At 45.4% G+C, this 24,644-nt stretch overlaps 2 protein-coding genes across 6 annotated transcripts in view; one reads left to right on the forward strand and one right to left on the reverse strand.

The window, feature by feature from the left end:
* Nucleotides 1–18,151, forward strand: part of SLC7A7 (solute carrier family 7 member 7) — a 64,110-nt gene extending 45,959 nt beyond the window's left edge. For all 5 annotated transcript variants that reach the window (XM_081050227.1, XM_081050231.1, XM_081050228.1 and 2 more), the window contains 8 exons: nucleotides 12,284–12,409; nucleotides 13,275–13,419; nucleotides 15,332–15,455; nucleotides 15,670–15,773; nucleotides 16,051–16,147; nucleotides 16,880–17,029; nucleotides 17,227–17,410; nucleotides 17,636–18,151. In XM_081050227.1, the coding sequence (XP_080906353.1) occupies nucleotides 12,284–12,409; nucleotides 13,275–13,419; nucleotides 15,332–15,455; nucleotides 15,670–15,773; nucleotides 16,051–16,147; nucleotides 16,880–17,029; nucleotides 17,227–17,410; nucleotides 17,636–17,739 (1,034 nt within the window). In that variant the 3' untranslated portion in view covers nucleotides 17,740–18,151. The remainder of the gene's footprint in view (nucleotides 1–12,283; nucleotides 12,410–13,274; nucleotides 13,420–15,331; nucleotides 15,456–15,669; nucleotides 15,774–16,050; nucleotides 16,148–16,879; nucleotides 17,030–17,226; nucleotides 17,411–17,635) is intronic.
* Nucleotides 18,152–18,638: 487 nt separating this feature from the next.
* On the reverse strand, nucleotides 18,639–23,963 carry OXA1L (OXA1L mitochondrial inner membrane insertase). Its single transcript, XM_081050232.1, has 10 exons — nucleotides 23,751–23,963; nucleotides 23,166–23,321; nucleotides 22,243–22,456; nucleotides 20,519–20,662; nucleotides 20,181–20,266; nucleotides 19,843–20,007; nucleotides 19,552–19,656; nucleotides 19,272–19,434; nucleotides 19,103–19,183; nucleotides 18,639–19,024 (listed from the first exon to the last, which is right to left on the reverse strand). Exons 1-10 carry the CDS (start codon nucleotides 23,811–23,813, stop codon nucleotides 18,897–18,899), a joined length of 1,305 nt encoding a protein of 434 aa, XP_080906358.1. The 5' UTR covers nucleotides 23,814–23,963; the 3' UTR covers nucleotides 18,639–18,896.
* Nucleotides 23,964–24,644: the final 681 nt, after the last annotated feature.

A 24,644-nucleotide genomic window follows, 5' to 3' on the forward strand; every position in this document is an offset into this window, starting at 1 on the left:
GTAGTTGGATTTTCATATGTATCTGGAATCACAACAGTTGGGCTTGTGATATGCTTTTGGGAATAATCAGTGTATAGATGGTAATCGAAATCACAGTAGCAGATGACATGATCTTGGGACAGGATGTAGGAAGGGAGGAGAAAAGGGCTTAGGACAGCCTTCTGAGGAATACCAATATTGAGGGATAAATATTCTGCAAAAATGTGGAGAAGAAGCATCCAGAGAGGTAGTCAGGAAATGGGAGGTGGTGCATGGAAAGAAGCAATTTGAGGAGTCAGTAGGCAGTAGTGTCTAATTTGCTAAGAAGTCAAGCTTGACAAGGAGTGAGCGGAGTTGCTTGGATTTATCAAAATAAAGGTTACTGGTGACTTTGGAGAGGGAAATTTAAGGGCAGTGTGGGTGGAGTCAGATTTCAGAGTTTATTCATCCAGTGAAACTTGCGTGTTTACTATGTGCCTAGTTCTGGGTTAGGTTCTGGGGGTATGGGGGTGACTGTTACACCATCTGCCCTCATGTAGCTCACAGTTGGTGGGAGAGACAGTTATGTAAATCATTCTAATGCAGTGTAGTTAAGTGTGGGCATGTGGGAGCCCAGAGGAGGGACTCACTCCCAAATGTAGCCTGTCTGGAGGAACGATTAAGTAAGATAAGAAATGGAACATCATTTGGAATTGGCAACGAGGAGATCAAGGGAAACTTTGTCAGTCTTTTCAATGGAGTGGTGGAGTGGATGTCAGACAAGGGAAGGAAAGGGAATGTAGATGTACTTTCCAGAAGATTGACTCGACTCTGAAGGCAAGAAGGGTGGCTGTTAGGGGGAGGGACCAAGGTTGAGGGCAGAGTTTATGGGAAAGACTTAACCCTGCCTTAGGTTGGTTTGGGAGTATATTTCTGGGAAAATTGGATGACGTATTCTTACCCTACAGTAAGGTCTTCTCCATGGGTGGAATGCTTGTGTGCCCTGTGTCAGTGAAGAGGATACCCTCCCTCATCCCTTTGGGAGTCAGCAATGTGTGGTGGCTAAGAGCATGGCATCAGGCAGATTAAATTTATTAGCCTGTTTCCTCGTCTGTAGAATGGAGTCTCTACCTCAGAGAGGCGTGATCTTTATTTCTGCCATGTTTTCATTCTTTTATTCAAATGGTGACAATTTCAAAAGAGCGCATACGGTTCCTGCTCCTGTTAGAGTGACTTCCTGTCCCTTTGTAGGCGTAATCTTCCTTTAGAACTGCTGCTGAACTACAGACCTAGGTAGACTAGCATTGCTATTAGACCTTGAAGTTATTTACTGATTTTTGCTTAGGTGTATTTTTTTGTATGCGTGGGTGACTTCACTCCCTGCTGATTTCACTGTCGGGGTAATCACATGTTGCCCTCTCTGCCAGGAATTCTTCCTCCCCTTGCCCAACCCCAGCACCAGCCTCCATACACTCAGTTGAGGTAACAGTGGTTCTGGTGCCCACCTGCATCCCTTCACTGCCCCAGACTGGATGGGTGGTCTCTCAGTGACTTTCATACTTTCATTCTTATAATTGTCCATGTTTACTTTTCTGTGAAGGCTGGGGACTGGGTCTTAATCACAGGGCCTGTACAGGGTCTGGAAAATAGTGGGTACTGAATACATGCCTGTTGGATGGATTGATGGATGGGTGGACGGATGGGTGGGTGGATGAGTAGGTGGATGGGTGGGTGGGTGGGTGGGTGGGTGGATGGGTGGATAGGATAGATGGATGGATGAATGGCAAGGTGGATGGATGGATGGAAAGATGAATTAGTTGTGAGTTTGGAAGGGACCTTGCTGTCCTGTCCAGGGTTCTATAAATGGTTACTTTTCCCATGAAGAGAAGTGTGCAGATGGCCCCTCCTGAGGCTGATTATTCTGGTTTTTCAGAGTTCTTTGAGATTGCTCCAGTTCTCTGCAGCCAGAAACTCCCTTGCCCCAGGGGAGACAATCCCATTCCCAGTCTCACTTCCCTGAATCCAAATAGGGAGGCACATGGAATGGTGGAATGTATACAAGAGCTGGCCACTGGCAGGAGTGACGTCAGTTTTCTTAATTGTAAGATAATGATAACACATCTGCTTTAAATTTTACGGTAGCTCCAATATCAGAAAGGAGGGCTGAGATTCTTCTTCTTTGTAGGAAAGGTGGAACTTTTCTCTTGGCGGAGTCGGGGCTAGCTGTCCAGAAGACCAGCTCCACCCACCTGCCCTTTCTTTGGAGCTGACATGCTTTGGCCCACTGTTAGCAGCCGTGGGTTGTTATACTCCTGCCTTGTCTTGCCTACACTTGCCCACCCTGTGACCTAGTTCTTTTGGTCGAGTATTTTGCCTTTCGTTAACAGGACATTCCACCTCCTGTGTCTTCAGTCTGCTTCTTATACCAGCCAGCCAGCAACACAGATTCAGGGGCCCCTGTGAAGAGGCTGCTGTAGTCTTTGTGTCCCTGGTGCTTGACCTTAGTGACTTGCAAGTAGTAGGTGCTTCAGTAAATGTCGGCTGGATGACTGCACAGAACACATGGTTCCAGATTCAGCGTGGCTATAAAAGGCGCTGTGTGCTTTTGGCTCTCAGGGTGGTGGTGGTGCTGGGGGTGGGGGTGGAGTGCTGAGGGCCGCTGTGGGAATTGGGCAGAGGGGAGGCCAGAGAGCTCATCCTGAGTCTGCTAAAGCTGCTTGTGGACTGTAAAGGACTTCGAATCTCTGTGTGTTTGTCTGAGAGCGTCGGCCACGCATCCCTGTGGAGCTCCTCCTGGTACCAGAATGATTGACTTCATGTTCTTGTGGCTAATGAAGCGCAACAGCCAGAGCAGGGCCCCCAACTGATTTTTGCCTTTTGAACTTCATACTTGGAAGCCAGTTATCTCTCTCAGAGGGGGTTTCCAAGAGCCATTTTAAGTTGGGGGTGGGGAAGCTTTTCATGTTCCACATTCACAGCAACAAACAGGGTGAAGTCAGAGCCTGGGGTGCTTTCTGATGTGAGGCCAGTGTGAACTTACTTTGGAACAAACGCTTCACCAGCAGTGAAAGGGGTATAGCTCTGTGCGGGGTTGATCCTCAAGGCTCAGCAGGGGTTCACACTTGGTCTCTTCCTTTCTCTGTTCTCTTTCTCTCTGCCTCAGAATAGGCGCTAACGGGATAGCCTAGAGGAGGGGAGGTTAGGGAAGGAAGCTAGGGACAGTGGGTTCCAAGCCTGGCTGAGCATTGGAATCACCTAGGGAGTTTTAAAAAATCCTCACAGACTCTTCCTCTCCCTCCCTGTTCCCCCAACCAAATAACTCTGTACCACTGGGTAGAAGAATGGGAATTGGCTTGGAGAATGTGAATTAAGGAAGCAGAAAGTTGCTGCTGAGGAGAAATGATGGAGACTGTGGGAAGACAGCATCTCAATTGTCACCATGCTTTAGGATCACCTGGAGAGCTCTGAAAACATGCGGATACCTGGGTTCCACCCCGTTTCCTTACTTCATTGGCCTGGATGGGGCTTGAGCATTAGACATTGTTAAAGTTTGTCCGGTGAGGCCAGTGTACATCCAGGACAGAGAAGCACGAAGTGAGGGTTGTTCTGTATGTTACTACCTAAGGTAGCTTGCCCAAAGCAGGCAGATCATCAGACTCTCCTGGGAAATGCTGTCGTAGACACCCTGCATGAGAACTCCTAGGGTGGAACCCCAAAGCTGTAAGTTAACATTTCTCAGGTGCTTCTGATGCTCACTCAGACTTGGGATCCTCTTTCTGAGGCCATGAACTGGACCTAGCTGAGCAAACCAGGAAGGATCCGAATAACAAAGACTAGCGAGCCTTGAGAAGGGAGCAAATGGAGTAGTTCAACATGAGAGCCTCCTGGTACAGACTGCCTGCTTGCTCCCTCAGAGTAGTGCACAGCCATGGAAACTAAAGTGCTGACTGAGTTCCAGGAAGCGGAGTAAGACGAATTTGATGTCAGTGACCCATGGGGTTTGTGTTTGGTGTGTCTTCTTGCCAGATGCTCTTACCCATGATGCCTGAGTAAGCGAAATGGTTCTCTAGCCTGAAAAGGTAAAAGAGTTTGAGGACCATCTGGTCTTTGAGTGGTATAACAGCCCCTAGGAAGGATGGAAGAAATAATACCGCAGGGAAGCCAGGAAGAAAAAGTGATTTTTAAGGTGTGGAGAGTATTCTAAACCAGCATTAGACGACAAACAAAACAAGCAGTAGAGAAAAGGAGGAAATGTCTGGCTTTAGGCAACAGATTTGAGGCTTTTTCAGAGAACTTAAATCTGATCCTTCTGAAGAAATAGCAGCAGTAGAGTATTCTGGAGACATATGGGTAATGGCAGGCCTGAACAAGCTAGTTAAGGGGCTGGGCTGCCCCTGAGCAATGTGACTCTGACTGTACATAGACCAGTCTAATGCAGAGATCCATGGTTTTTCTTGAGCAACGTGATGAAGAGCTTGTTTACACCAATTAAGCCCACAGACCACTATCATCCTTCTGCCAATTGCTGTGGGATGAATGATGTCACCAGTCAGAACACACCTGAGAAGTGTCACTGGTGGCTTCAAAGTTCAAGATAGTGAACTGAGTGGCAGGTGGAATTTTCATCTGTCAGTTGAAGGCTGTGTACGCGTATATGAAGGAAAAACACACACAGAACACAGTGCCTGACTGTAAATGCTAAGATCCCAGCAAGATAGACTGGCAAGAGACAAAGTAGATTTCATAGCGAGTGGGAGAGATGTATTTCATAAGGCTTTAAACTGAAATTTTAAAGGAAAGGAAAAAAATGCACAGATAACAATATAAATCTGGGAGACTATGAGGTATTATACAGAAAGAAGAATAAAGGAAAAGTTGCCCAGTAATGAATTTGGAGAAAATAGAAGATTGGGAATGATGCTTTTGGACGCATATCTAGAAACATTTAAGGCTAATAAACATGCTTGTTTTTTACTTTTACTGCAAGGAGGAAACAATTTCATAATTGATTAGAATATGATGTGAAAGTATACTTTGTTCAAAAGTGATGGATTTGCCAGAAGAGCTGAGATTGTTGTAGTATATCACAGAGAGATGTATTTGTAGGAGGACCTGCTTTCATAAGGGGTGCTGCCGCCTCTGGGTAAGGTCACATTTTGATTCTTTTGACCGCGGTGAGAGGGAAATTTCAGTACACCAGGATACAGAGCCCCCTTAAAGGATTTTAGTGCCCCACCCCACCACTGTAACGAACAGTACCATTCAGTACTGCTTGCTGCTGTGCCTGCAAGTGGGTTTCTTCTTACAGCTCAGCAGAAATTACAGATATGTGGCCCATGTCTTAGAAAGGGCACGAGGACATCAGCCTCTGTTAGTCCTATCTGTTTACCTTGGGAAGAAGAATTATTATATGGCGTGGTCAGAGGCTCCCAGGATCCATTCAGGGAATTTTCCCGAAAGTCTCCTATAGTCATAGTACATGGAAATAAATCCCCATCCGAAGGGAAGTAGCATGGTGGAGAGAACAAGAGGATGAAAGCAAAAAGAAATAGGAAGTTTGTACCTGTGGGCGTAGACTGCACACCATCAGATCATAGGGAGACTATTCTGCTTTCCTAGTAAAAATTATAAAATGTGTACAAAAGGGAAAATATAGTAGTGATGGAAGTCTCCACTCCCTGAGCATCTTTTGCTAAAGTCAATTGCATTCCGTTAGATTCAGTACCTCCATACATTATTAAAAAATGGTTTATTATGGAAAATTTCAAACATATCCAAAAGTAGAGTGAATAATATGATGAATAATATGATGAACTCCAGGGTTCATGCATGATTATCAACACTGTTTAATCCATCCAACTATTCCACCACTAGATTATTTAAAGCAAATCCAAGACATCATACCATTTAATCCCTAAAGGCTTCATTATGAATCTCAAAAGGATAAGGATTCATTATTATTTAACATAACCAGGGAAATGTGGAATCCTTGTGAGGAAATGACTATGCCCCCCCAGAAAAAGAAATGGTGGGTTTCCTCTGAAATACATTCTAAATGTTAGGCAAAAAAATTGTAGAAAAGTTCAGGGCAAAGAATTATAATCTCATAGCCAGGGATTAAAAAAAAAAAAGACCAAGAGCTTCTTCAAAATGAAATTCTGATAAAATAGTTGAAAATTATCTTATTTAGGGAGAAAAGAATCATCTGAAGAAACCAATATGATTGAACACATTGCTTCCCCCCCTCCCACTTTGGCAATATGGTGTCATTATTTTAATATTCTTCTTTATTTAAAAGATTTTTATTAAAATATAGCTAACCACATCGCTTTTTGATGAGCTTAGATTTTTAGAAACAAGATACACAAGAGATTGGTTACGTGAGAGGTGACGTTACCAAGACTAAATACAGGCGTGGCCCAGAACTGGAAGAAGATTGTCCTGAAAGTTGATGCCCAGCATAAACTAAGATCGAAGTGGTCGAGGACAATAAAAAGCTCTGAGAAGAATGTTCAGAGTGAGCACAACAAGGGCATCGCAGTTAGTTCTATGATAATAGATGGTGGTGAGAAGGCCACAGTTCCATTTTTCTTCTATCTGTACCTAGCAGAGGATTGCTAACCTAGAAAGGGTTCAATAAGAAAACCAGGGCCGGCCCGGTGGCTCAGGCGGTTCCTAACTCTGAAGGCTGCCGGTTTGATTCCCACATGGGCCAGTAGGCTCTCAGCCACAATGTTGTCGGTTCAACTCCTAGCAAGGGATGGTGGGCTCCACTCCCTGCAACTAAGATTGAACACGGCGCCTTGAGCTGAGCTGCCTCCGGATGGCTCAGTTGGTTGGAGCAAAGGTTCTCAACCACAAGGTTGCCAGTTTGATTCCTCGAGTCCCACAAGGGATGGTGGGCTGTGCCCCCTGCAACTAACAATGACAACTGGACCTGGAGCTGAACTGCACCCTCCACAACTAAGATTGAAAGGACAACAACTTGACTTGGAAAAAAAATCCTGGGAGTACACACTGTTCCCCATAAAGTCCTGTTCCCCTTCCCCAATAAAATCTTAAAAAAACAAAAACAAAACAAAACAAAACAAAAAAAACCCCCAACAGGCCAACAGATCTAGGCCAACACAAAAACAAGACTAAGAGAGTTAAGGAGATAGTAATAAAGCATGTTATTGCTTTAAATGTTTTTAATTATCTACTTGCAAACAAATGGAAAGAATTTATAATTAGTTGAGATGATAGAATCACCACCACCAGGCATCTCCAGGATTGTGGAGAATAGGAAGGGTGTGAAAAGGAAGCTGTTGAGTGATGTATTAGTTTCCTATTGCTGCTGTAACAAATTGCCACCAATTTAGTGGCTTAAAACAGCATAAATTTATTATCTCACTGTTCTGTAGTTCAGAAGTCTAAAATGGGTCTCAATGGGCCAAAATCAAGGTGTCAGCAGTGCCATATTCCTTTCTGGAGGCTCTAGGAGAGAATCTGTTTTCTTGCCTTTGTAGCTTCTAGAGGCTTCCCACATGCCTTAGCTCATGGCCCCCTTTCATCTTCAAAGCCAGCAGTATCTAGTCAAGTCTTTCTTACATCTCTGTGACACTGATTCTTCTATCTCCTGGGCCATTGTTCTGCTACCACAGGTTGCCTACCACAGGTGATAACCTGTGATAACTTTCTTTCCAAAAAAGAAAACAGGTGGATTCTGAGAATTTTGCATCGATCATTTGAAGTTGATTTCCTGCCCAAATTCTAGGCTCCTCTGTTAAACCTGTTTAGCAAAGTATGAGAAGAAAGGAGAATCTCTAGAAACCTGTATGGGTTCACTGAAAACAAGCTATGCTAAGCTAACCTAATTTTTTGTTCAATTTTAATTTTTTATTCAAGTGTAATATACAAAAGAAACAGTGCACAGGGCATCAGTGTACAGCTTAATGAATTTTCACAAATTGAACACACATATGTAACCAGCATCTACGTCAAGAAACCAGCCCCCTGAACCCCTCCTGTATTCCTCCCAGCCACTCCTCTCCTGCTTCCCAAGCACCCAAGCACCCGTGGAGGAAAATCACTATTCTGACCTCTAGATTAGTTTTGCCTGGGTTTTTTTTTTTTTTTTTTTGTACGTGGATATAAAGGGTATGTACTCTTTTGTGTCTGTCTGGCTCACTTAATATGTTTGTGGAGTTCATTCATATTTTTGTCTGTAGTTGTAGATGGTTCATTCTCACTGCTGTTTAGTATTCCATTGTATTGATGTAGCTACTCTATTGTTGACTGCCATTTGAGTTGTTTCTAATTCTCAACTATTACAAAGGGATAGTTATGAACATTCTAGTATAAATATGTACTAATTTTATTTGAGTCATTTGATAGCCTCATTAGATTGCCAGAGCAGAGACACATATATACAGATTTCAGCGAGGTTCTTGGCAAGCTCATGATATTCTTGTTGACCAGGTGGAAAAGTGGACTAGATAAGAGAATAGTTTGGTGGATTCTTCATTGATGTCCCAGAATAATGACAGCATAGAGGAAGGTCTATAGTAATAGATCACAGGGCTCTGCCTATCCCAGTCAACATGTTTTTCAGTGACTTCCAATGAAGTTAGTTCAAAGGTATTTGACCTGATAAAATTAAAGGGGGAAATCCATTTTTATAGGTGGGAATGATGCCTAAAAATTCACAAAGTTACTGGGAATCAATGTAAAGTTCCATATTTGGGATTTAAAAAAAATCATTTGTATAGGCCCAAAAAGAGGGAGAGGGAAATCAGTTTGAGGTGGGAAAAAAAGGCATTGTAGTTGCCAGTGAGTTCAAACTGCGATGCCATAGTCTGCAACACATCTGGCGTTTCCTGTGTGTATCATGTTTCCAGGGAGACACTAACAAAGTGAAGTACTGTAAATGCAGAGGAGAGAACTGGGATAGGGAGTAGTCTGGAAGCCATATTTGTCACACAAGAGATTGAAGAAAATGGATTTTTAGCCCGGAAGAGGGAAGACTCAGGGGGACAGGACATACATCTTTAATGATAAGAAGGGTTCTTATATGGAAGAGGCTTTAGTTTGATTCTGTGTAGCTCTAGGACTACTACTGGGTAGAAGTTGTGAGGAAGATGTTTTTGGCTTAGTGGAAAGAAGAGCCATTGATCTCTTTAAAAATGGTATGAGTTGTCTACTCAAGTATTGAGGTTTTATAGTCCCTGGGCATTTGAAACAGAAAATGGATTCAATACTGGCCTAAATTTTGTGTGTTACATTATACATATTAGGTTGATGCAAAAGTAATTGCAGTTTTTGCAATTATTTTTAACCTTTTAAACTGCAACTGCTTTTGAAACTAATGGTGCTGTAAGGTTTATAGGTTTACTGTTCTTTTTCAGGGACATTTTAGTTTGGGCATCTAAACTAAATCTGGGCATCTGATCCTGAGTAGGCCTGCAAGCTTTGTTCTGTTCTGGATCAACCTGGATGATCCAGATGGTGCTTCCCTGGGTTTTAGTTCCAGAGCTGACACCGGGCCTTAGTGCTAGAACTAGCCTCCTACTCCAGGAGCCCATGTAGGCTGGGTTTGATGATCCATTCAGAAGCATCTCTTTAGATGATTATAGGAGTGACTTCCTTGCAGCTTTTCCTTTCCCCAGTGTAGGAATGGAGCTGCACCTGCGTCAAGGGTCCAAGGTAATTTCAGGCCACCTTCCTGTGGACTTGGGCCAGTGTTGGGTGGAGACTGAATTGCACCTTGAGGTAGGAAGGTAGGGCATCTCTGTCCTTGAAGTTAACTTGCAGTTAGTAACCTCTGTTTTCTAACCCCATGGTCCCCACCCCTTCCCTGCCTCCGAAGCAGGAGGTTGGGCTCTGCTTCAAGAACAGTGCACTTGGCTGAGCTCTGGAGCCTCTGGTCAGCTGTATCCGCTGGGGGTGGGGACAAAGAGCCCAGTCAGCACTGCTGCCTGCCATACTCATTTCCTGTTCCATGGCCAAGAGGCCCTGGAGGAAGCTGGGTTTTGGGGAAGGTGAGGGCCAGTCTCTTTAGGCAGTTCCTCTGCTTCCTGTTTCTTTCTATAGGATTCCATTCTTCATTCAAACCACGCCCCCTGTGCTCAATACAGAGAGCAGATGAGAGAAAGATGGTGGGCCAGGGGCTGAGAAATAAGGTTCAGGAGTGGGGGAGCGGGAAAACTGGTGGGTGAGAAAAGGGATATAAATGGATGGATATGGGAGTAGAGAAGCAATAGGGATTAAAATATAAACAATCCATGTATTTTCATTTCAGAATTTGTTATGATAAAGGGTGATGAGTTGGCTTTCCCTGGCCCACATTCCTGGACAGAGCTGAGCACAGAACCTTGTGGTCCATGGCTGTAGACTGACTGAACCACAACTAGTCCCTTAGCCTACCCCAGTTTGGCACTGTGACCCGTGGTTACCCTGAGGGCTAACTGTGAATTTTAATTAGGAGGACTATGGCAGCATCAGTTGTCTCTGGCTCCAGTTCTATTTGTGAGCCAGCAGCAGAGCCCCAGCGGTTAGGGGTAAGGGTTACAGTAGGGAGAGAAGGGACATAAGGGCTGGTGAATGGCTGGAGGCAGAAGTCCAATGGGGAGTAAGGGGTGGGTGACTGGCTGAGGGGGATCAACAGATCCGAAAGATTTGTGGAGGGTGAGACACAGGCACTTTGGTCATTTTGTAGCGTGCTTGTGCAGAATATACGCTTGTGTCTTTAATTATTAACTTAGCACTGGGGTGGCCTGGAGTGATGCGTGCATTTTTGCCCAGCCCTGTGATATGATTTGGTTGTTTATTGTCCTGTTTATTAGGCAGAAAAGTGTTTGTATGGGACGGGAATGTTCCTTTTCTGGGAAAAACAGTAAGGAATTTGGGCAGTGAGTAGAATGGGAGGGATGTTAGGGAGGGGGGAGTAGAGACAGAAGAAAGAACAGCTATGCGGAGAGGCTGGTCTTTCCTGCTTCTCAGGACGAAGTAGCCTCTGATCAGAGTGTGATGCGGTCAGGGCACAACAAAACCGGAGGACTAGGGACACTGAGGGACATGCCACTGCCAGAACTGAGACAAGGAGGTCTTCCTGACTGTTGGTGGCCTGAAGCAGGCAAGCCCAGCACTGGGCCTCACTTTCTCCACTGATAAGGCAGGCTGACTCTGACCTTGCCCTTGCAGCCCTCGGGAGAAGGCCATTCTTCCTGTGCTCCAGTTGCTGAGCTGGGAAGGAGGGAGCAGTGAAGCAATTCATTCTGCCACAGTGGGGAAGGTTGGTGGACATTAAGAGGTTGGAAGAACATTCTGCTGAGTTTCAGAATTGTTTCTTTTGACTTTCTTCCTTACCACATCCTGAGACTATTGGTTAACCTCGCAGCATGTGTGGGCTTCCCTTCTTGGATTTCTGCTTCTGAAGTAGACTGTAACTTTTTTGGGGTAATGGATTTCTCTGAGATTCTGACAAAAGCTATGGACCCTTTACTTAGAAAAATGCATATACTTTGGCCATATCTACATAGCACCTTACAAAGAATTTCAGGCCTTGTGGAAGCCACAGGATAAGAATGCTGGCTCTATGGGTGATCCATGAACTTTACCAGAGTTCATCCAGGTAAAGGGATTGCCTCTTCCTCAGGGTAGAAGGACTTAGGGCATGTTTGTAGCTCTTACGTTTGCATTGTCCAGTCAGGAAAAATGCCCTGTCTCCATTCTATGGGAACCTCGGTTCCAAGAATCTTTCCAAGCACAAAAACAAGCAGCTGTGCTGGCAGGCAGGAGCAGAAGTCTGGCCTCCATCCTAGTCCTTGGCCACACGTCCTGACCTGCTAGCCCAGACATTGACAAATCATGACAGGACTCATCGAGGTTAACAGTAACACCACAGCATCAGAGCTCTGGGCCCTGGAGCCCATATCACAGGGTAGGAGGGCGGAGAGGAGGGAGCAACCGTGACTTTTCAGAGCCAACAGCTCTGAACACATCACTAATCCCCTCCAGCTACCAGTTGCCTGCGACTGCCGTGAGCGCTTTTGTATGTAAGCACATCCAGCCATGGTTTAGAGTCTCCTGTTTGTGTCGTCCCACTGAGGGGGTGTGTATGTGTCTGTGGGTGGTGCGATGTACACAGGTGCTTAGCAAGTGCCTTTGCATGACAATGGTGAGGACATTCTGGGCAGAGGTATCCAAGGCAGAGCAGGTCTGAGCCCAACACTTCTGTCTTTGGCCAAAGGCCTACTTTGGCGACTGGTATGGGAAAACTTTATTGGGAGTCTAAGGCCCTCTGGATGGTAGAATCAGTCACCAATCTCTGTTATTTTTCTTTTAGGTTTCTTAACCTTCATTAACTGTGCCTATGTCAAGTGGGGAACAATTGTCCAAGATGGTTCCACCTATGCTAAAGTAGTGGCTCTGATCGCTGTCATCATCGCAGGCATTGTTAGGCTTGGCCAGGGTAAGAAATCATAATAGCCACTGACATTTGTTACGCATTTTCTATAAGCCACACTCCTCTAACTGCCCTTTGTGTATTATCTCATTTGGTAGGTACTATTATTATCTCTATTTTATAGAGGCTGTAGAATTAAGTACCTTGCCCGAGTCCCTAGCTAGTAAGTAGTGGAGCTGAAATCTGTACTCAGGCAAACTGGCCCCAAATCCTGTCCTTATACTTCTATGCATGCTGCGTCCCAGAGGAGGCTGATTTTGGCAAAAGGGCTGACAGCCATGCCCCGGGAGATGGCTTTTGCAGATTGGCAAGCCCAGTGCTGTGTCTACAGTTGTCCTCCCCTTGGGAGTGGGCAAGGGTAGAAATGAACTCCTTATACCCAGTACTGTCCAGTTTCCAGTCTGAACACCTACCCTACAACTACTGTTGACCTGGGTTTATTGAGTCCTGCCCTTCCCCCACCCGTATCAGCTCTGTCTGGTGTCACAAAGGGGGTGGAACCGGGCAGCTAGCAGGGCAGGACTACATCACTCCTGTTCTCCAGCCCTTCTACTCCTAGAAAGCCATCCAGGTCCTTCCTGTCAAGATCCCCATTTTGCATGTACCCTGCATTCTGGCCCATCACTGTAGATGCCTGTCTTCGGTGCCCTGTTCCTTCACTGGTACACTTGCTGCCAAAATTGCTTGGGAGTCTAAAGCCCTCTGGGTGGGAGAGTCAGTCACCAACCAGTATTATTTTTCTCTCAGGTCTCTTAACCTGAAAGCCATTCACCTGCTGTTATTTTCATATTCTTCCACTCCTTCATGGATCACCTTGAGGTTGGGGGTTAGGTCACTAATTCTTCTGCCTTTCCACGTTCTCTGGTTCCAGGAGCCTCGAATCACTTTGAGAATTCCTTTGAGGGTTCATCATTTGCAATGGGCGACATTGCCCTGGCACTGTACTCAGCTCTGTTCTCCTACTCGGGCTGGGACACCCTCAACTATGTCACCGAAGAAATCAAGAATCCTGAGAGGTAGGTACCTCACCGTCAACTTTTCACGGCAATGATAGCCATCATTTACTGAGCTGCTTCTGTGTGCCAGACAGCATACCACAACTGCAGAGATAGATTTTTGTCAGCCTCATTTGATAATAACAGATGCGAGGCCTGAGGCTCAGAAAAGTAACTTGTCCGTGATCATAGTGACAGAGCTGAGATATTATGAACTTTCTTACGTATGTTAAAAAATGGTTTTTTTAAAGGCCTTTCCACATTTGTTCATTCATTCCTGCATCCGTTAAGGCAGGTTGTAACTTCTGCTTGTGTATTTTTTTAAAAATATTTTTTTTAATTACTTTTTTTCTTTTCTTTTTTCCAATTTTTATTGGGGAACAGTGTGTTTTTCCAGGGCCCATCAGCTCCAAGTCAAGTCGTTGTTTTCAATCTAGTTGTGGAGGGCACAGCTCACTGGCCCATGTGGGGATCGAACCAGCGACCTTGGTGTTATGAGTATTATGAGCACTGTGCTCTAACAAACTGAGCTAACTGGCCGCCCCCCCTTTTTTAAAATAGATTTTTCTTGATAGGTCTATCACCCACCTTTATCCCCTGAGAGTACTTAAGGTTATAGACTCCCTGAAAACTTGTTTCACTTCTGATCCTTTCTCATTCACACTGACATAGTGGTATTATTTCAGTCATTCAGTGATATCATCTCACCAGTGTTTTTCTAAATCCCCCTGTAGTCATGCAGTGAAAAGAGCACTGGAAGGGAATGAAAAGGTCTGGAGCCCATCTTTCCACTCATTTGTTGGATGACCTTGGAGTCCTGATATCTGTCTGCTTCCTTATCTGTAAATAGAGGGGGTTGAATTGTATGGTCTCTAGAGCCTTTCCTGTCTCTAAAGATTCAATGATTCTGGGAACTAAGATTTGCCAGGAAGTGGTTTTTATACATTTTTGGCCAAAAGAATAATAATAAACTCCTTTTGGCTTTGAGAAACAAGAATACTCTTGGTAGACACCCAGTGTGGCAACCCTGGGAGCAGGTAACAGAAGTAGGATCCAGGCCTGGATGGTGCTTCCAACTACCGGACTGAAGCTGAGTGACTCGAGAGTATTTGTCCCCCTCCGTTCCACCCCGCTCCTCCCCTCACCATCTCACTGTAAAGAATGTTTGTTAGAGCATGGCTTTATTGGCCAGAGGGACCTTGAGAGGTCTTTGCATCTTTCTCTTAGCTACCAGTTAGGATGGTACCCAAGGTTCTCAAACTGAGTAAGGGAGTGGGGTGGACATTTTTCCCAGGTTACTTTTCAGATACGCATATTGTTCTTACTAAGGGACTATCTTATTCTCTGGAGATGTTAGGTTGCACAATTTGCCTCCATAATTTCTTCTTCTATTTCTCAACCTTAAATTTTCCAATGTTTACACTTATTGTTTCCAATGTTTACAATTTTAGAGAAAGAATCTTTGGATAAAAAAAAAAAACAACCCCCCCCCATCTTCCTGTGGTATTATGCTGTGACATAGTTCTTTGTTAATCCTTTTTTCTTGCATACCCCCTTCTCCAAATGTGATACGCCTTTCCCTTGATGATCTTTTTTTTTTTTTTTAATTTTTATTCTTACATTTAGGTCCACAATCCATTTTAAGTTAATGTCTAGTGTAAGGAAACGGGAAACGGTCCAACATCATTTTTTTGCATATGAATAGCCAGTTGTGCCTTCGGAGTTAGGAGCATGGAGCTCCAACCGCCTGAGCCACCGGGCCGGCCCCCTCCCTTGATGATCTTTAGTTCTTAAGAGTTCAAAGCTTAAGCCCCTCTCGTAGGCAGCAATGGCAGTCACTGGGGACTGCCACAAATGTGACAGTCTAAGGATTAAAGGTGAGATGGGGATGTTACTGTGGGACTAACGTATCCATTATTCTACTCGGCTGTAGGAACCTGCCCCTCTCCATTGCCATTTCCATGCCCATTGTCACCATCATCTACATCTTGACCAATGTGGCCTATTACACCGTGCTAGACATGAAGGACATCCTGGAGAGTGATGCTGTGGCTGTGGTAAAGGATTTTTACTAGCAGAGGGCTGATGGTGTTTGTGGGCTTCTGGGTATTTTGAAATTCTTGAAAGTCCCAAGAAAGGGGTAGTCCTTGAAGGGATACTGGGCTTGCAAGGTCATTAGCCTTGTTGTAGGAGAAAGGTTGGCTTCCTAGTAGTGGGAATGCGGGGGCATGCCTGTCCATGCCATTCATCCCTAATGACTCTTTTCCTTAGACGTTTGCAGACCAGATTTTTGGAATATTCAACTGGACAATTCCACTGGCAGTTGCATTATCCTGCTTTGGTGGCCTCAATGCCTCCATTGTGGCTGCTTCTAGGTATGAATGGCATCTTTTACTGGAGGGGATTATGAACTATGGCGCAAGAGGCAGGACGTACAGGACCCAGACTTGACTGTGCTCCCCAAATATTCACAGCCTCTTTGCTCATTTCCACCTGCAGCCTCTCGTTCTTACTAATTTCAATAATGAATTCCATTCCGTATTATTCACTTTCTTAGAGGGGATGGCAGAGAGGGAGGGCTTGTGGCATGTGAACCAGGCCATATCCAATGTCCCATAAATTTCTTAGCCTCTCCTATCTTACCCAAAATAGGCTTTTCTTTGTGGGCTCAAGAGAAGGCCATCTCCCTGATGCCATCTGCATGATTCATGTTGAACGGTTCACACCAGTGCCTGCTCTGCTCTTCAATGTAAGTGATCCCAAGGTTGAGGCTAAAAGTGATTGTGGGGGAACCTTTAGTAACAGTAGATGCAATTGTTCTAGCGTCCTGAAAGCTCTAAAGGAGACTGCAACAGAAAACTATTCATGGAGCACCCACCATGGCAAGGCACTGTGCCGACTGCTGTGGTGGTTCCTAACAGAATTTGTCTTCTCTAAGGAATGGTAACCTTCTTTGGTCTAGGATAAGGCATAAAGCACATTGGATTCTAATGACAGCCATGAGTGATGTAGTGTTTAAGGGAAGAAATGCACTTCCATGGGGGCAGAGGGTGAATCAGGAAAGACGTCTTTGACTAAGTGCATTTGAAACAGACTCTTAAGGTAGACACGGGCTTTAGGTGAAGAGAAATAGCATCCGACAGTTTCGAGGTAAAGCAGTGTGGAGTTGGGTAGTAGGAGAGAAGCTGGAAATGTAGGTTGGAGCCATTAAGGGTAAGCTCTTAAGCAAAAGATTTTTGAGTTGTGCTTTATAGGGGGTTAATGGTGCAAAGGCTTGAAGAATTGGCTGAAAAACCAATTGAGAGGCTACTGAGTTAATAGAAAATAAGGTATTGAAATCGGGTGCTGCAGAGTGGGAACAGAAAAGGTCAGGTGGGGAGACTGAGGACTTGACAAAGGGATGGATTTGTGGGAGGTAAAGGGGAGTGAAAGTGCCTTGAGTTACAAAGGCCATGAGGTGCTGACAGGCTTGTGCTTACAGGGTATCATGGCGCTGATCTATCTGTGCGTGGAGGACATCTTCCAGCTCATTAACTACTATAGCTTCAGCTACTGGTTCTTTGTGGGGCTCTCAATTGTGGGTCAACTTTATCTGCGCTGGAAGCAGCCTGACCGGCCTCGTTCCCTCAAGGTAACACCTCCATCTTACCTGTTCTGGGTTTTTACAGGACAGTTTATTCAGAAACCTTTGTCTAGGACTTGCTGGTGGTAGTGTGCTGAGATGAAGGGGATGGAAAGGTGGCTCAGTGCTCTGATCTTCACAGGAAGTGGGGTTATTTTGGCTGTCAATCCTGAGCTAACTTGCAGTTGTTTCTTCTGTGCCCTTAGCTCAGCCTTTTCTTCCCCATTGTGTTCTGCCTCTGCACCATCTTCCTGGTGGCTGTTCCACTTTATAGTGATACCATCAACTCCCTCATCGGCATTGCCATTGCCCTCTCAGGATTGCCCTTTTACTTCCTCATCATCAGAGTGCCAAAACAAAAACGACCTCTTTGCCTCCGAAGGATTGTGGGTAAGCCTTGGTTCCTCAGTTGGCTCAGCTAATAATGTACAACATGGATTTTTGGTTGTTTGCCTTTTCTGCACATCCTCTTGCATGTCACCTCTGTCATAGCCTCTTCTAATTGTTAACCCTAAGGCTTCACCAAATCGTCACCTCAGGCCCAATCCCACTCAGTGCATTTGAACTCAGCCCAGTTCATCTCTTCTCAGTTTTGACTCAAACTTCTCTTTGTAGCATCTACCACCCAGTACCTCCAGCTCCTATGTATGTCAGTTGCTGCAGAGATGGATTTGGAAGATGGAGAGATGCCCAAGCAACAAGATCCCAAGTCTAAGTAACACCTGGAATCCTGAGATGTGAAAGGAGGGGCCTCTTGTCTCTTACTGGCTGTAGCCAAGGAAATTGAAAAGGAAAGCTCACTTCTTTGGAGGCACCTGTCTGGAAGCCTCATCTAGGCAGCTTCAACAACCTTGGAACTTGCTTTTTGAGAGATGGACAGTAATTTATTTGTTTTGCTAGGTATTGTTCCAGATATTTTCAAAGCGATGATAAAGCAGACTGTGGTGGGAGCTTGTCAGGTGCGGGCTTGGTGGTTCTAGTAGCACATTCCCATGTGTTAAGAGTCACTCACCTGTGGGTATGCCTACCTACTCCTTTCCTTTAAAAGGGCCAACAATGCTCCAAACTTCCTGTCTCCTTTACAGAGACATGAAACTACAGGTGCTGGACAATAAAAGGGTTATGTTCCTAAGCTTTGAGTGACTTCATTTTATATAGTGTTTGTGGGACAGTTCCTATTAGCTTGGTAGGAAGACTAAAAACAATCTTATGCTTGAAAGTATCTGAGCATTTCTTCCCTCTCAAGCCAGTTGCTGAAGGCTGATGCAAACAGTCTCTACAACAAAACATTTAAGCTGCTGCAGCAAAATGTTAGATAAAAACTAAATCAACTTCCATTCCTCTTAATTATCACTAAGAATTTCAGTGTATCTACTTCTTAAAGGATATTTTATAGGTAATGTTGGGGTAAATAAACATGGCTACTCTATTTAGATACAATCTCATCAGGCATACCTACCTCTAAGACTGCAACGCAAATGTGACTGGAACAGCACATCTAACGGGTGGGGGCCTAAGCTCCTTAATGCCAGGTTACTACACTGAGACACTCCCTGAGAGTATGGGCCAGCAAGAGCAATCACCACTCAATGTATTCTTCGGTTTTCTGAAGCACATAATCCATCTGCTCGTTTAATAAATATCAGGAAGCAGCGTACAGTTCAGAGGTTTCCTAATTCTGAGGAAGGGAAGATCACTTGGCTTCCCAGTGGTCTTATACTTAGGCATGAGAGTCTGTAGTGAAATCCACTTTGAAAACGAATATCTTCATGTCCCACAGTTCCTAGGTCTGGGGCAAGGAACCAGCGTCGAATCTGGTTCTAAGGCTTAGTCTTTGAAGAGAGTTCCTGCCAGTAGTATCAGCAGGGAACAGCATTCAGCCAAGTGTGTCACGCCAGGGCTGCTTTGACTTTGGTTTGTTGCTGCTGCTGTTCGGGGGGTTGGGAGAGGGATTTTTTCCATGCTGTAGCAGAGGGTTGTGGGTAAAAGTCTGTCGTAAGGGACCTGGGGGAAGAAGAGAATCTCAATGAACAAAAGAAAGGAAGAAACAGTGACAGAATTTAGCCTGAAAGGGTTATTTACCCCTAGCTGCTAGCTCCAAGTGATTCTGTATGCGCCGTTCACGCTCTTGTAGCTGATGGGTGAGCTCAGCATTTTTCCAGCCTACGGAAAGAGGAATAAGATAGTCGATCTCATACCCATTTTTAGGCCACTTTTCCCTGGCCCTGATTCTCACAGGACAGGCCCTTACCTTTTTTGAAACTCTCTAAGAAGCCTTCCCGTGGAGGTAATTTGCTGGAGTCGTGCACAACACGCTGGGGGATTTTAAGTACATTGCGTACAGCAGGAATCCGTAGGCAAGCCACCTGGCTCAGGGAAAACAGGTTGGAGGAGAGCCAATACATGAACACTGCCTGGACGAGGAGGAAGAGAAGGTACTCAGCACTCAGAAACAGCATCGCAGGTCAGTTGCTGGGAGGTGGCTAAGCTAGGTGGAAGGACTTGGAGCCAGCCCCTATACCACTACCTACCGAGGGGAAATGGATGGTTATGGGCAAGACTGCCAGGGGCATCAATCTCATAACATTTCTCATCCACTGAAGGTCAGCACTTTGTACACCAGTCTCAGCACCTAGCTGCCAAACAAAAAAGAAAAAGGCAGAGGAAGAATAGCAAATGCACATCAGTTGTAGTGACTGTGGTTCAAATTCCTTACCCATGAACTTTTTTTCCAGGGAGTGAGAATGACCATTCTGCACAATGACTTTACCCCTACTCCCAGTTTGCTTTGCAGGCCTGGCATTTGGCCAACTTGGGCTTACCTCAAGGACACCCCACATTGTAGCAGTGACTACCAGTGGTAATACGTAGATAGGATCAGATAGTGTGAGATCCTGGAACCACCAGAGGCCACCTGTCTGTAGACTGGGCACGGGAAGGCTGGCCATTTCTCTCAAGGCAATGAAGAAGGAGATGAAGATTGGGGCCTATTACACAGGATAAACAGTGTCAGGAATGTTAGCACAGGGGACATTTTCATTATTGCATTATTGAAAGCCATGCTTATCACCACCATCACCTGCTTTTTGGGGGTCTAGGGCACGGGAAATGAGATAATCTGATTGGTTCAGGATAAAATAAGGGAAATGTTTTTGCTTACCTGAGTCAGAGGTAGAATGAGAGGTCTAAGGAGTTTAATATCATGCTTTTTCTGATAAAATGTCATCTCCGAGGAGGCCCTGTAAACTGAAGTGAGGGGAAGTTAATGGTTGGGCAGACAGTTACGATAGTGGAAGTAACCATCTTCATCACCTGGCCCGTGACATTTCTAACTGACCCTGGCCAGTCATCAAAAGTATTAGGCCCAAGAAGCAGGTAACCCTTTAGGACTTGTCCAACTGTAGCAACTCCTGACTTAGGTTGTTCCCTTCCCTTAGCAGAATGTCAGGAAAAGTACAAATGTGGTCTTCTCCCACGCTCATTCTGCAATTGACTCACACTCAACATGATCTCCTGCCAACTTGGCTTCTCTGATCCGAGTGGAAAACTTCTGGATCTCTGGCATGTGGTTGTGGATCTTGGCTGCCTCTCGTTGGCCCTTCACAATGAGAGGAAACACCAGGCAGCGGGCAAAAACTGTACCTGGAAAACACACACGAGGATTGGAGTAAAATTAAAGCAGTTCTGCAGCTAGAAGGTTGAAGATCTTTAGGTCCTCACTGAAAGGGTCTCTCTTATTCTAGTCTTTTTCACACTGACTCATGCCCAAGGGGCCCAAAGCAAAGGGCAGGGGTATGACTTAGTTACTTCAAGGCTCAGTCTTTGCTTTGACATTACAAAAATCTAGCATTAACTTCTCTCAGCAAATGACCGGGAATCCTGTTTGCTTCTTTGAACAAAAGGTGACAGAAGCCACTTTTCTAGATCAATGCTTTCCAAACTTTTCTGTTATCAATGGAAAAGCCCCCAACTGTAAGTGTAGTCCCAATATACATAACAGATAAAATGAGGTTGCCCTAGGTGAGGGGGGAGTCTGGCTGTAGGATTCTTTAAGCTCTGGCCTTTGCTTTGCTCAGAGATACCTTTACGAACTCTGGGGCTCCCAGGAATGAAGTGTGAAAGCAGCTGTCCTAGAAATCCCTGGAGCAGGAGGTAAACTGGTGACCTACTGCTTTAGCTCCTTCCTATTTCTTGTATTTCGTTATTTCCTGATCATTCCAACAAATATTTATTTAGTTTACTGTACCTATAGATAAGCAAGTGGGTGTGGGCTAAAAAGAGATTGGGGGGTGAGTGAGAGGAAAGATATAGGTTTTTGCAGTGGAAAGAGGGGAGCTAAGTAAGGATGGAAACCAGGATACCAGCACTGAAGAGGTAGGTAGTGTATCGGGCAAAGGAGACAGTGTGGTTAGAAAGACAGGACGAAAATCAGAAGACTGTCACAAAAGCCAAGAGATGCATTTCAAAGCCTCAAGTGTCTAACACAGAAAGGTCAAGTATGAAGAGAAATGTGGGTTTAGCAATGATGTAACTGGCAGTTAGAACGAAGTGGTGTTACTAAAAGTCAGATCGCTGAGGATCAAAGAGTGGAAAGAAAGAAGTGAGCCCATGGATACAGAATACTTTTAAATAACAGCTATGAAAGGAAGGAGAAAGATAGGATGGTAGTTAAAGGTGAACTAGGAATGAAGAGAAACAATTTCCTCCAAGAAATCGTACGTGGTATGATTAAGCATGTTTATATGTTTAGAGGAGGGCAATAAAGAGGAAGAAGTTGAAGACACAGGGAGATAAAGGATGATGGCTGGAGCAAGGTGTAGGAAAACACAGAATGTGAAGCGCAGGTTTTTGCCTAAAGAGGAGCAATGTGAGTGTCTTCCTAATTTGGGGGTTTAAGTACCTGACCCGAACTTCTACTCTAAACCAGAGTGGCTTCATCACTGTTAACCAGGTCCCCTTACTCCAACCCCATGCTAACATTCAAACATGTACATGTCTTGAATCGTAGATGTTCTAGTGGTTTTATAATGCCCTTTAGAAAATATAGGGAAGAGTGCATCTAAGTATCATGAGCCTCTGTCCCTCATTAGAATCATCTGCTTTTCTGACCCCTAAACTTCGGTAACTATTTCTTTGTTCCATTCACAGAACTGCTGCTATCTTTAAAGTTCCATCCTTAACTACCCATTTTTATCCATCCCTGTCCAGGATGTATTCCTTACATGCAGCAATGGCCCCCCACCAAGGCAGGCCTAGGTTAACATGCATAAATTCTAGTAGATTCTGGATCAGTCCCACTGGGGTGTATGACCCCAGTCCCAATTCAGTGAAGCTCTGTTCTGCAGCAGCTTGGACTATATCTGCAGTCTCTCCAGGAGCCACCTCAGTTATCGCTGTAGGTGAGGGAGTTGCAGGAATGACGGGAGGGGCCTGAACCTGTGTAAAAGGAAGCCATGTGTAATATTCAGTAGAGGGGTCATACAGAAATCCAGGGGCCCCTTATGATAACCAGTATTGGGTTGTTCTCGTCTCCCTAATTCTCGTTTTTCCAGGTTACCCTACAGTGCCCACAGAACTCAAAGCTTAAAAATGACATTGTATTTTGACCTCTAGGTAGGAAAATAAGAGTAAGATTTCATGACTTCGTTCATGTTGGGAAGTTATTTCTTGTGTTTCCTCAACTTCAGTCATTTGAGTATCACTGGAATGATTTTGCACATACTCAAACTATTATACTCCTAACTTTCCTTTAAAACAACTGTTTTTAAGACCCAAATATCTACTTGGTCTCATCCTCAGAAATATCAATATCTATGAAATCATGTATATGACATGGAAGTTACATTTTTTCTAATACACACAAGCCCTGGAATAACATTTCTTATCACCATCAGTGGTTTGCCACCACTCTGGGAAACAGTGATTCGTATATAACGTAACTCTCTCCTGCTGTACTCGCAATCATTCCCCCAAATGATGTGAAAAATCTATCCCAAGCAGAGACGCTACTACCACTTTGGGGAGCTTTGTGGAGTGTGGACCTGTACTCTCTTCCACATTCCACTTACCCCTATTCAAAACAGAATAAAAACAAATCAACCAAGTAGCACCACTCGTAACACTGCAGGGAGGAAACGCTTTTTACCTGGGCAAGAGAGACGGCGGAGATACTGAGGCCACGGGGGCGAGGGGCCGCGAGGAGGACATAATGCGGGCGCCTGCAGCACGGGCCGCCTGGGAACCAGAGCCCCGCGGCCAGCGGTTTCCGGGGCCACTGCGAAGGTCCCGAGACGCTGTGGAACTGAGCGGGGAAAGGGAGGACTTAGTCCTTTTATCCCGACCAGAAGTCGCTCATCACGCTCCCTCCACCCCCCAAGAAGCAGGCCGCCGCTACCGCCGGTGCGGACACTGCAACTTCCCGCGCGCAGAAAGAAGGCCGCCGAGTCCCGGCTTTCGGCTACCGCAAGGCCACCCCGGGGCCCAGAAATCGAGGCTGAGGTTTCCTCGACCGGGGTGAAGCCTGTTGCCGGGAACGGACAACGCTACGGAGCCGCTGACCCGCAGGACTGAAGAAGGTAAGGCTTCTGCGTCCTCACGCGACCCGAGGTCACAGGACGCAGGCCCCGGGAAGCAGGTCGGCGTCCGCTCCTGCCCCCCAGCACGAGTTGCCATTGGCTCGGGTCACAGGGACGGGGCAGCCTCCCGACGCTCAGCCCGCGGGCATCTTTACCTGACGCTGGGGCCGCAGCAGGCGCAGAAGCTCCCGGCGCCCGCACATCCACCCCACCGCCATTTTGCCAGGAAGAGGGCTTGGGGTCGCGCCTGCGCACTCAGACCCGCAGCGCCGCGGCAGGAGGCCCTTTTTGAAATGGGCTTGAAGCCGGAGCTGTCGCCCTGATCAGGTAAAGGAGACTGGAGCTTGGCGGCCATATTTGAAGTGGGTGAGAAGATTGCTTTTAGCGATTCGCCCAGAGGGTTTTCCGGGGATTGAAGAGCCACGCGAGTGGCCGTGACCTGGGGCGTTTTCCTCCGTCTCTAACTCCATGATTCTCCTGCGATATGTTGAGTTAAAAAATAGCCTCCGTACGGTCTTGGCTGTGCTTGGCGTGGGTTTTTCCTGCCTGGTGATGGTCGATTCTTATTTCTAGATGATATTGTAATTGCAGATCCATTGAAAGTTTAGGGTAGTCTGGAGTCTGACGGAAATTGAGGGAAGGCAGCTTCTCGGAAAAAATTACCTCCAAGATAAAAAGACAAAGCTTCAAGAGGAGACTTCATCTTTCCCTTTTCCCTTAAATGTGGTTGTTGAGGAGCATCTTATAACTATGAGGGGACGAGTCTAAAGATGAAAAGCTAACATGCTAAAGATGGTTATATGGAAAGATAGAAAACTCCTGAATACTTGAGGATGTCATTGAGCTGCTGCATCAAGCTTGGAACTACCCATCTCTAGATATTGTATAAGATAATCAAAGGTCTTTACTGTCTGACCTTTTATGTCTTTGAAGCTTGGGTAGTCTGTTTCTTGAAGCTGACAGCATTCCTAAAGATATATGAGGTGAAGTTCCTTTTCTCCAAAGAAAGAATAGTACGGCTCAGAAAGGTGGAAGTTGATTGTAGTTAA

The sequence above is a fragment of the Rhinolophus hipposideros genome (assembly GCF_964194185.1).
Source record: "Rhinolophus hipposideros genome assembly, chromosome: 5".
Lineage (NCBI taxonomy): Eukaryota > Metazoa > Chordata > Mammalia > Chiroptera > Rhinolophidae > Rhinolophus > Rhinolophus hipposideros.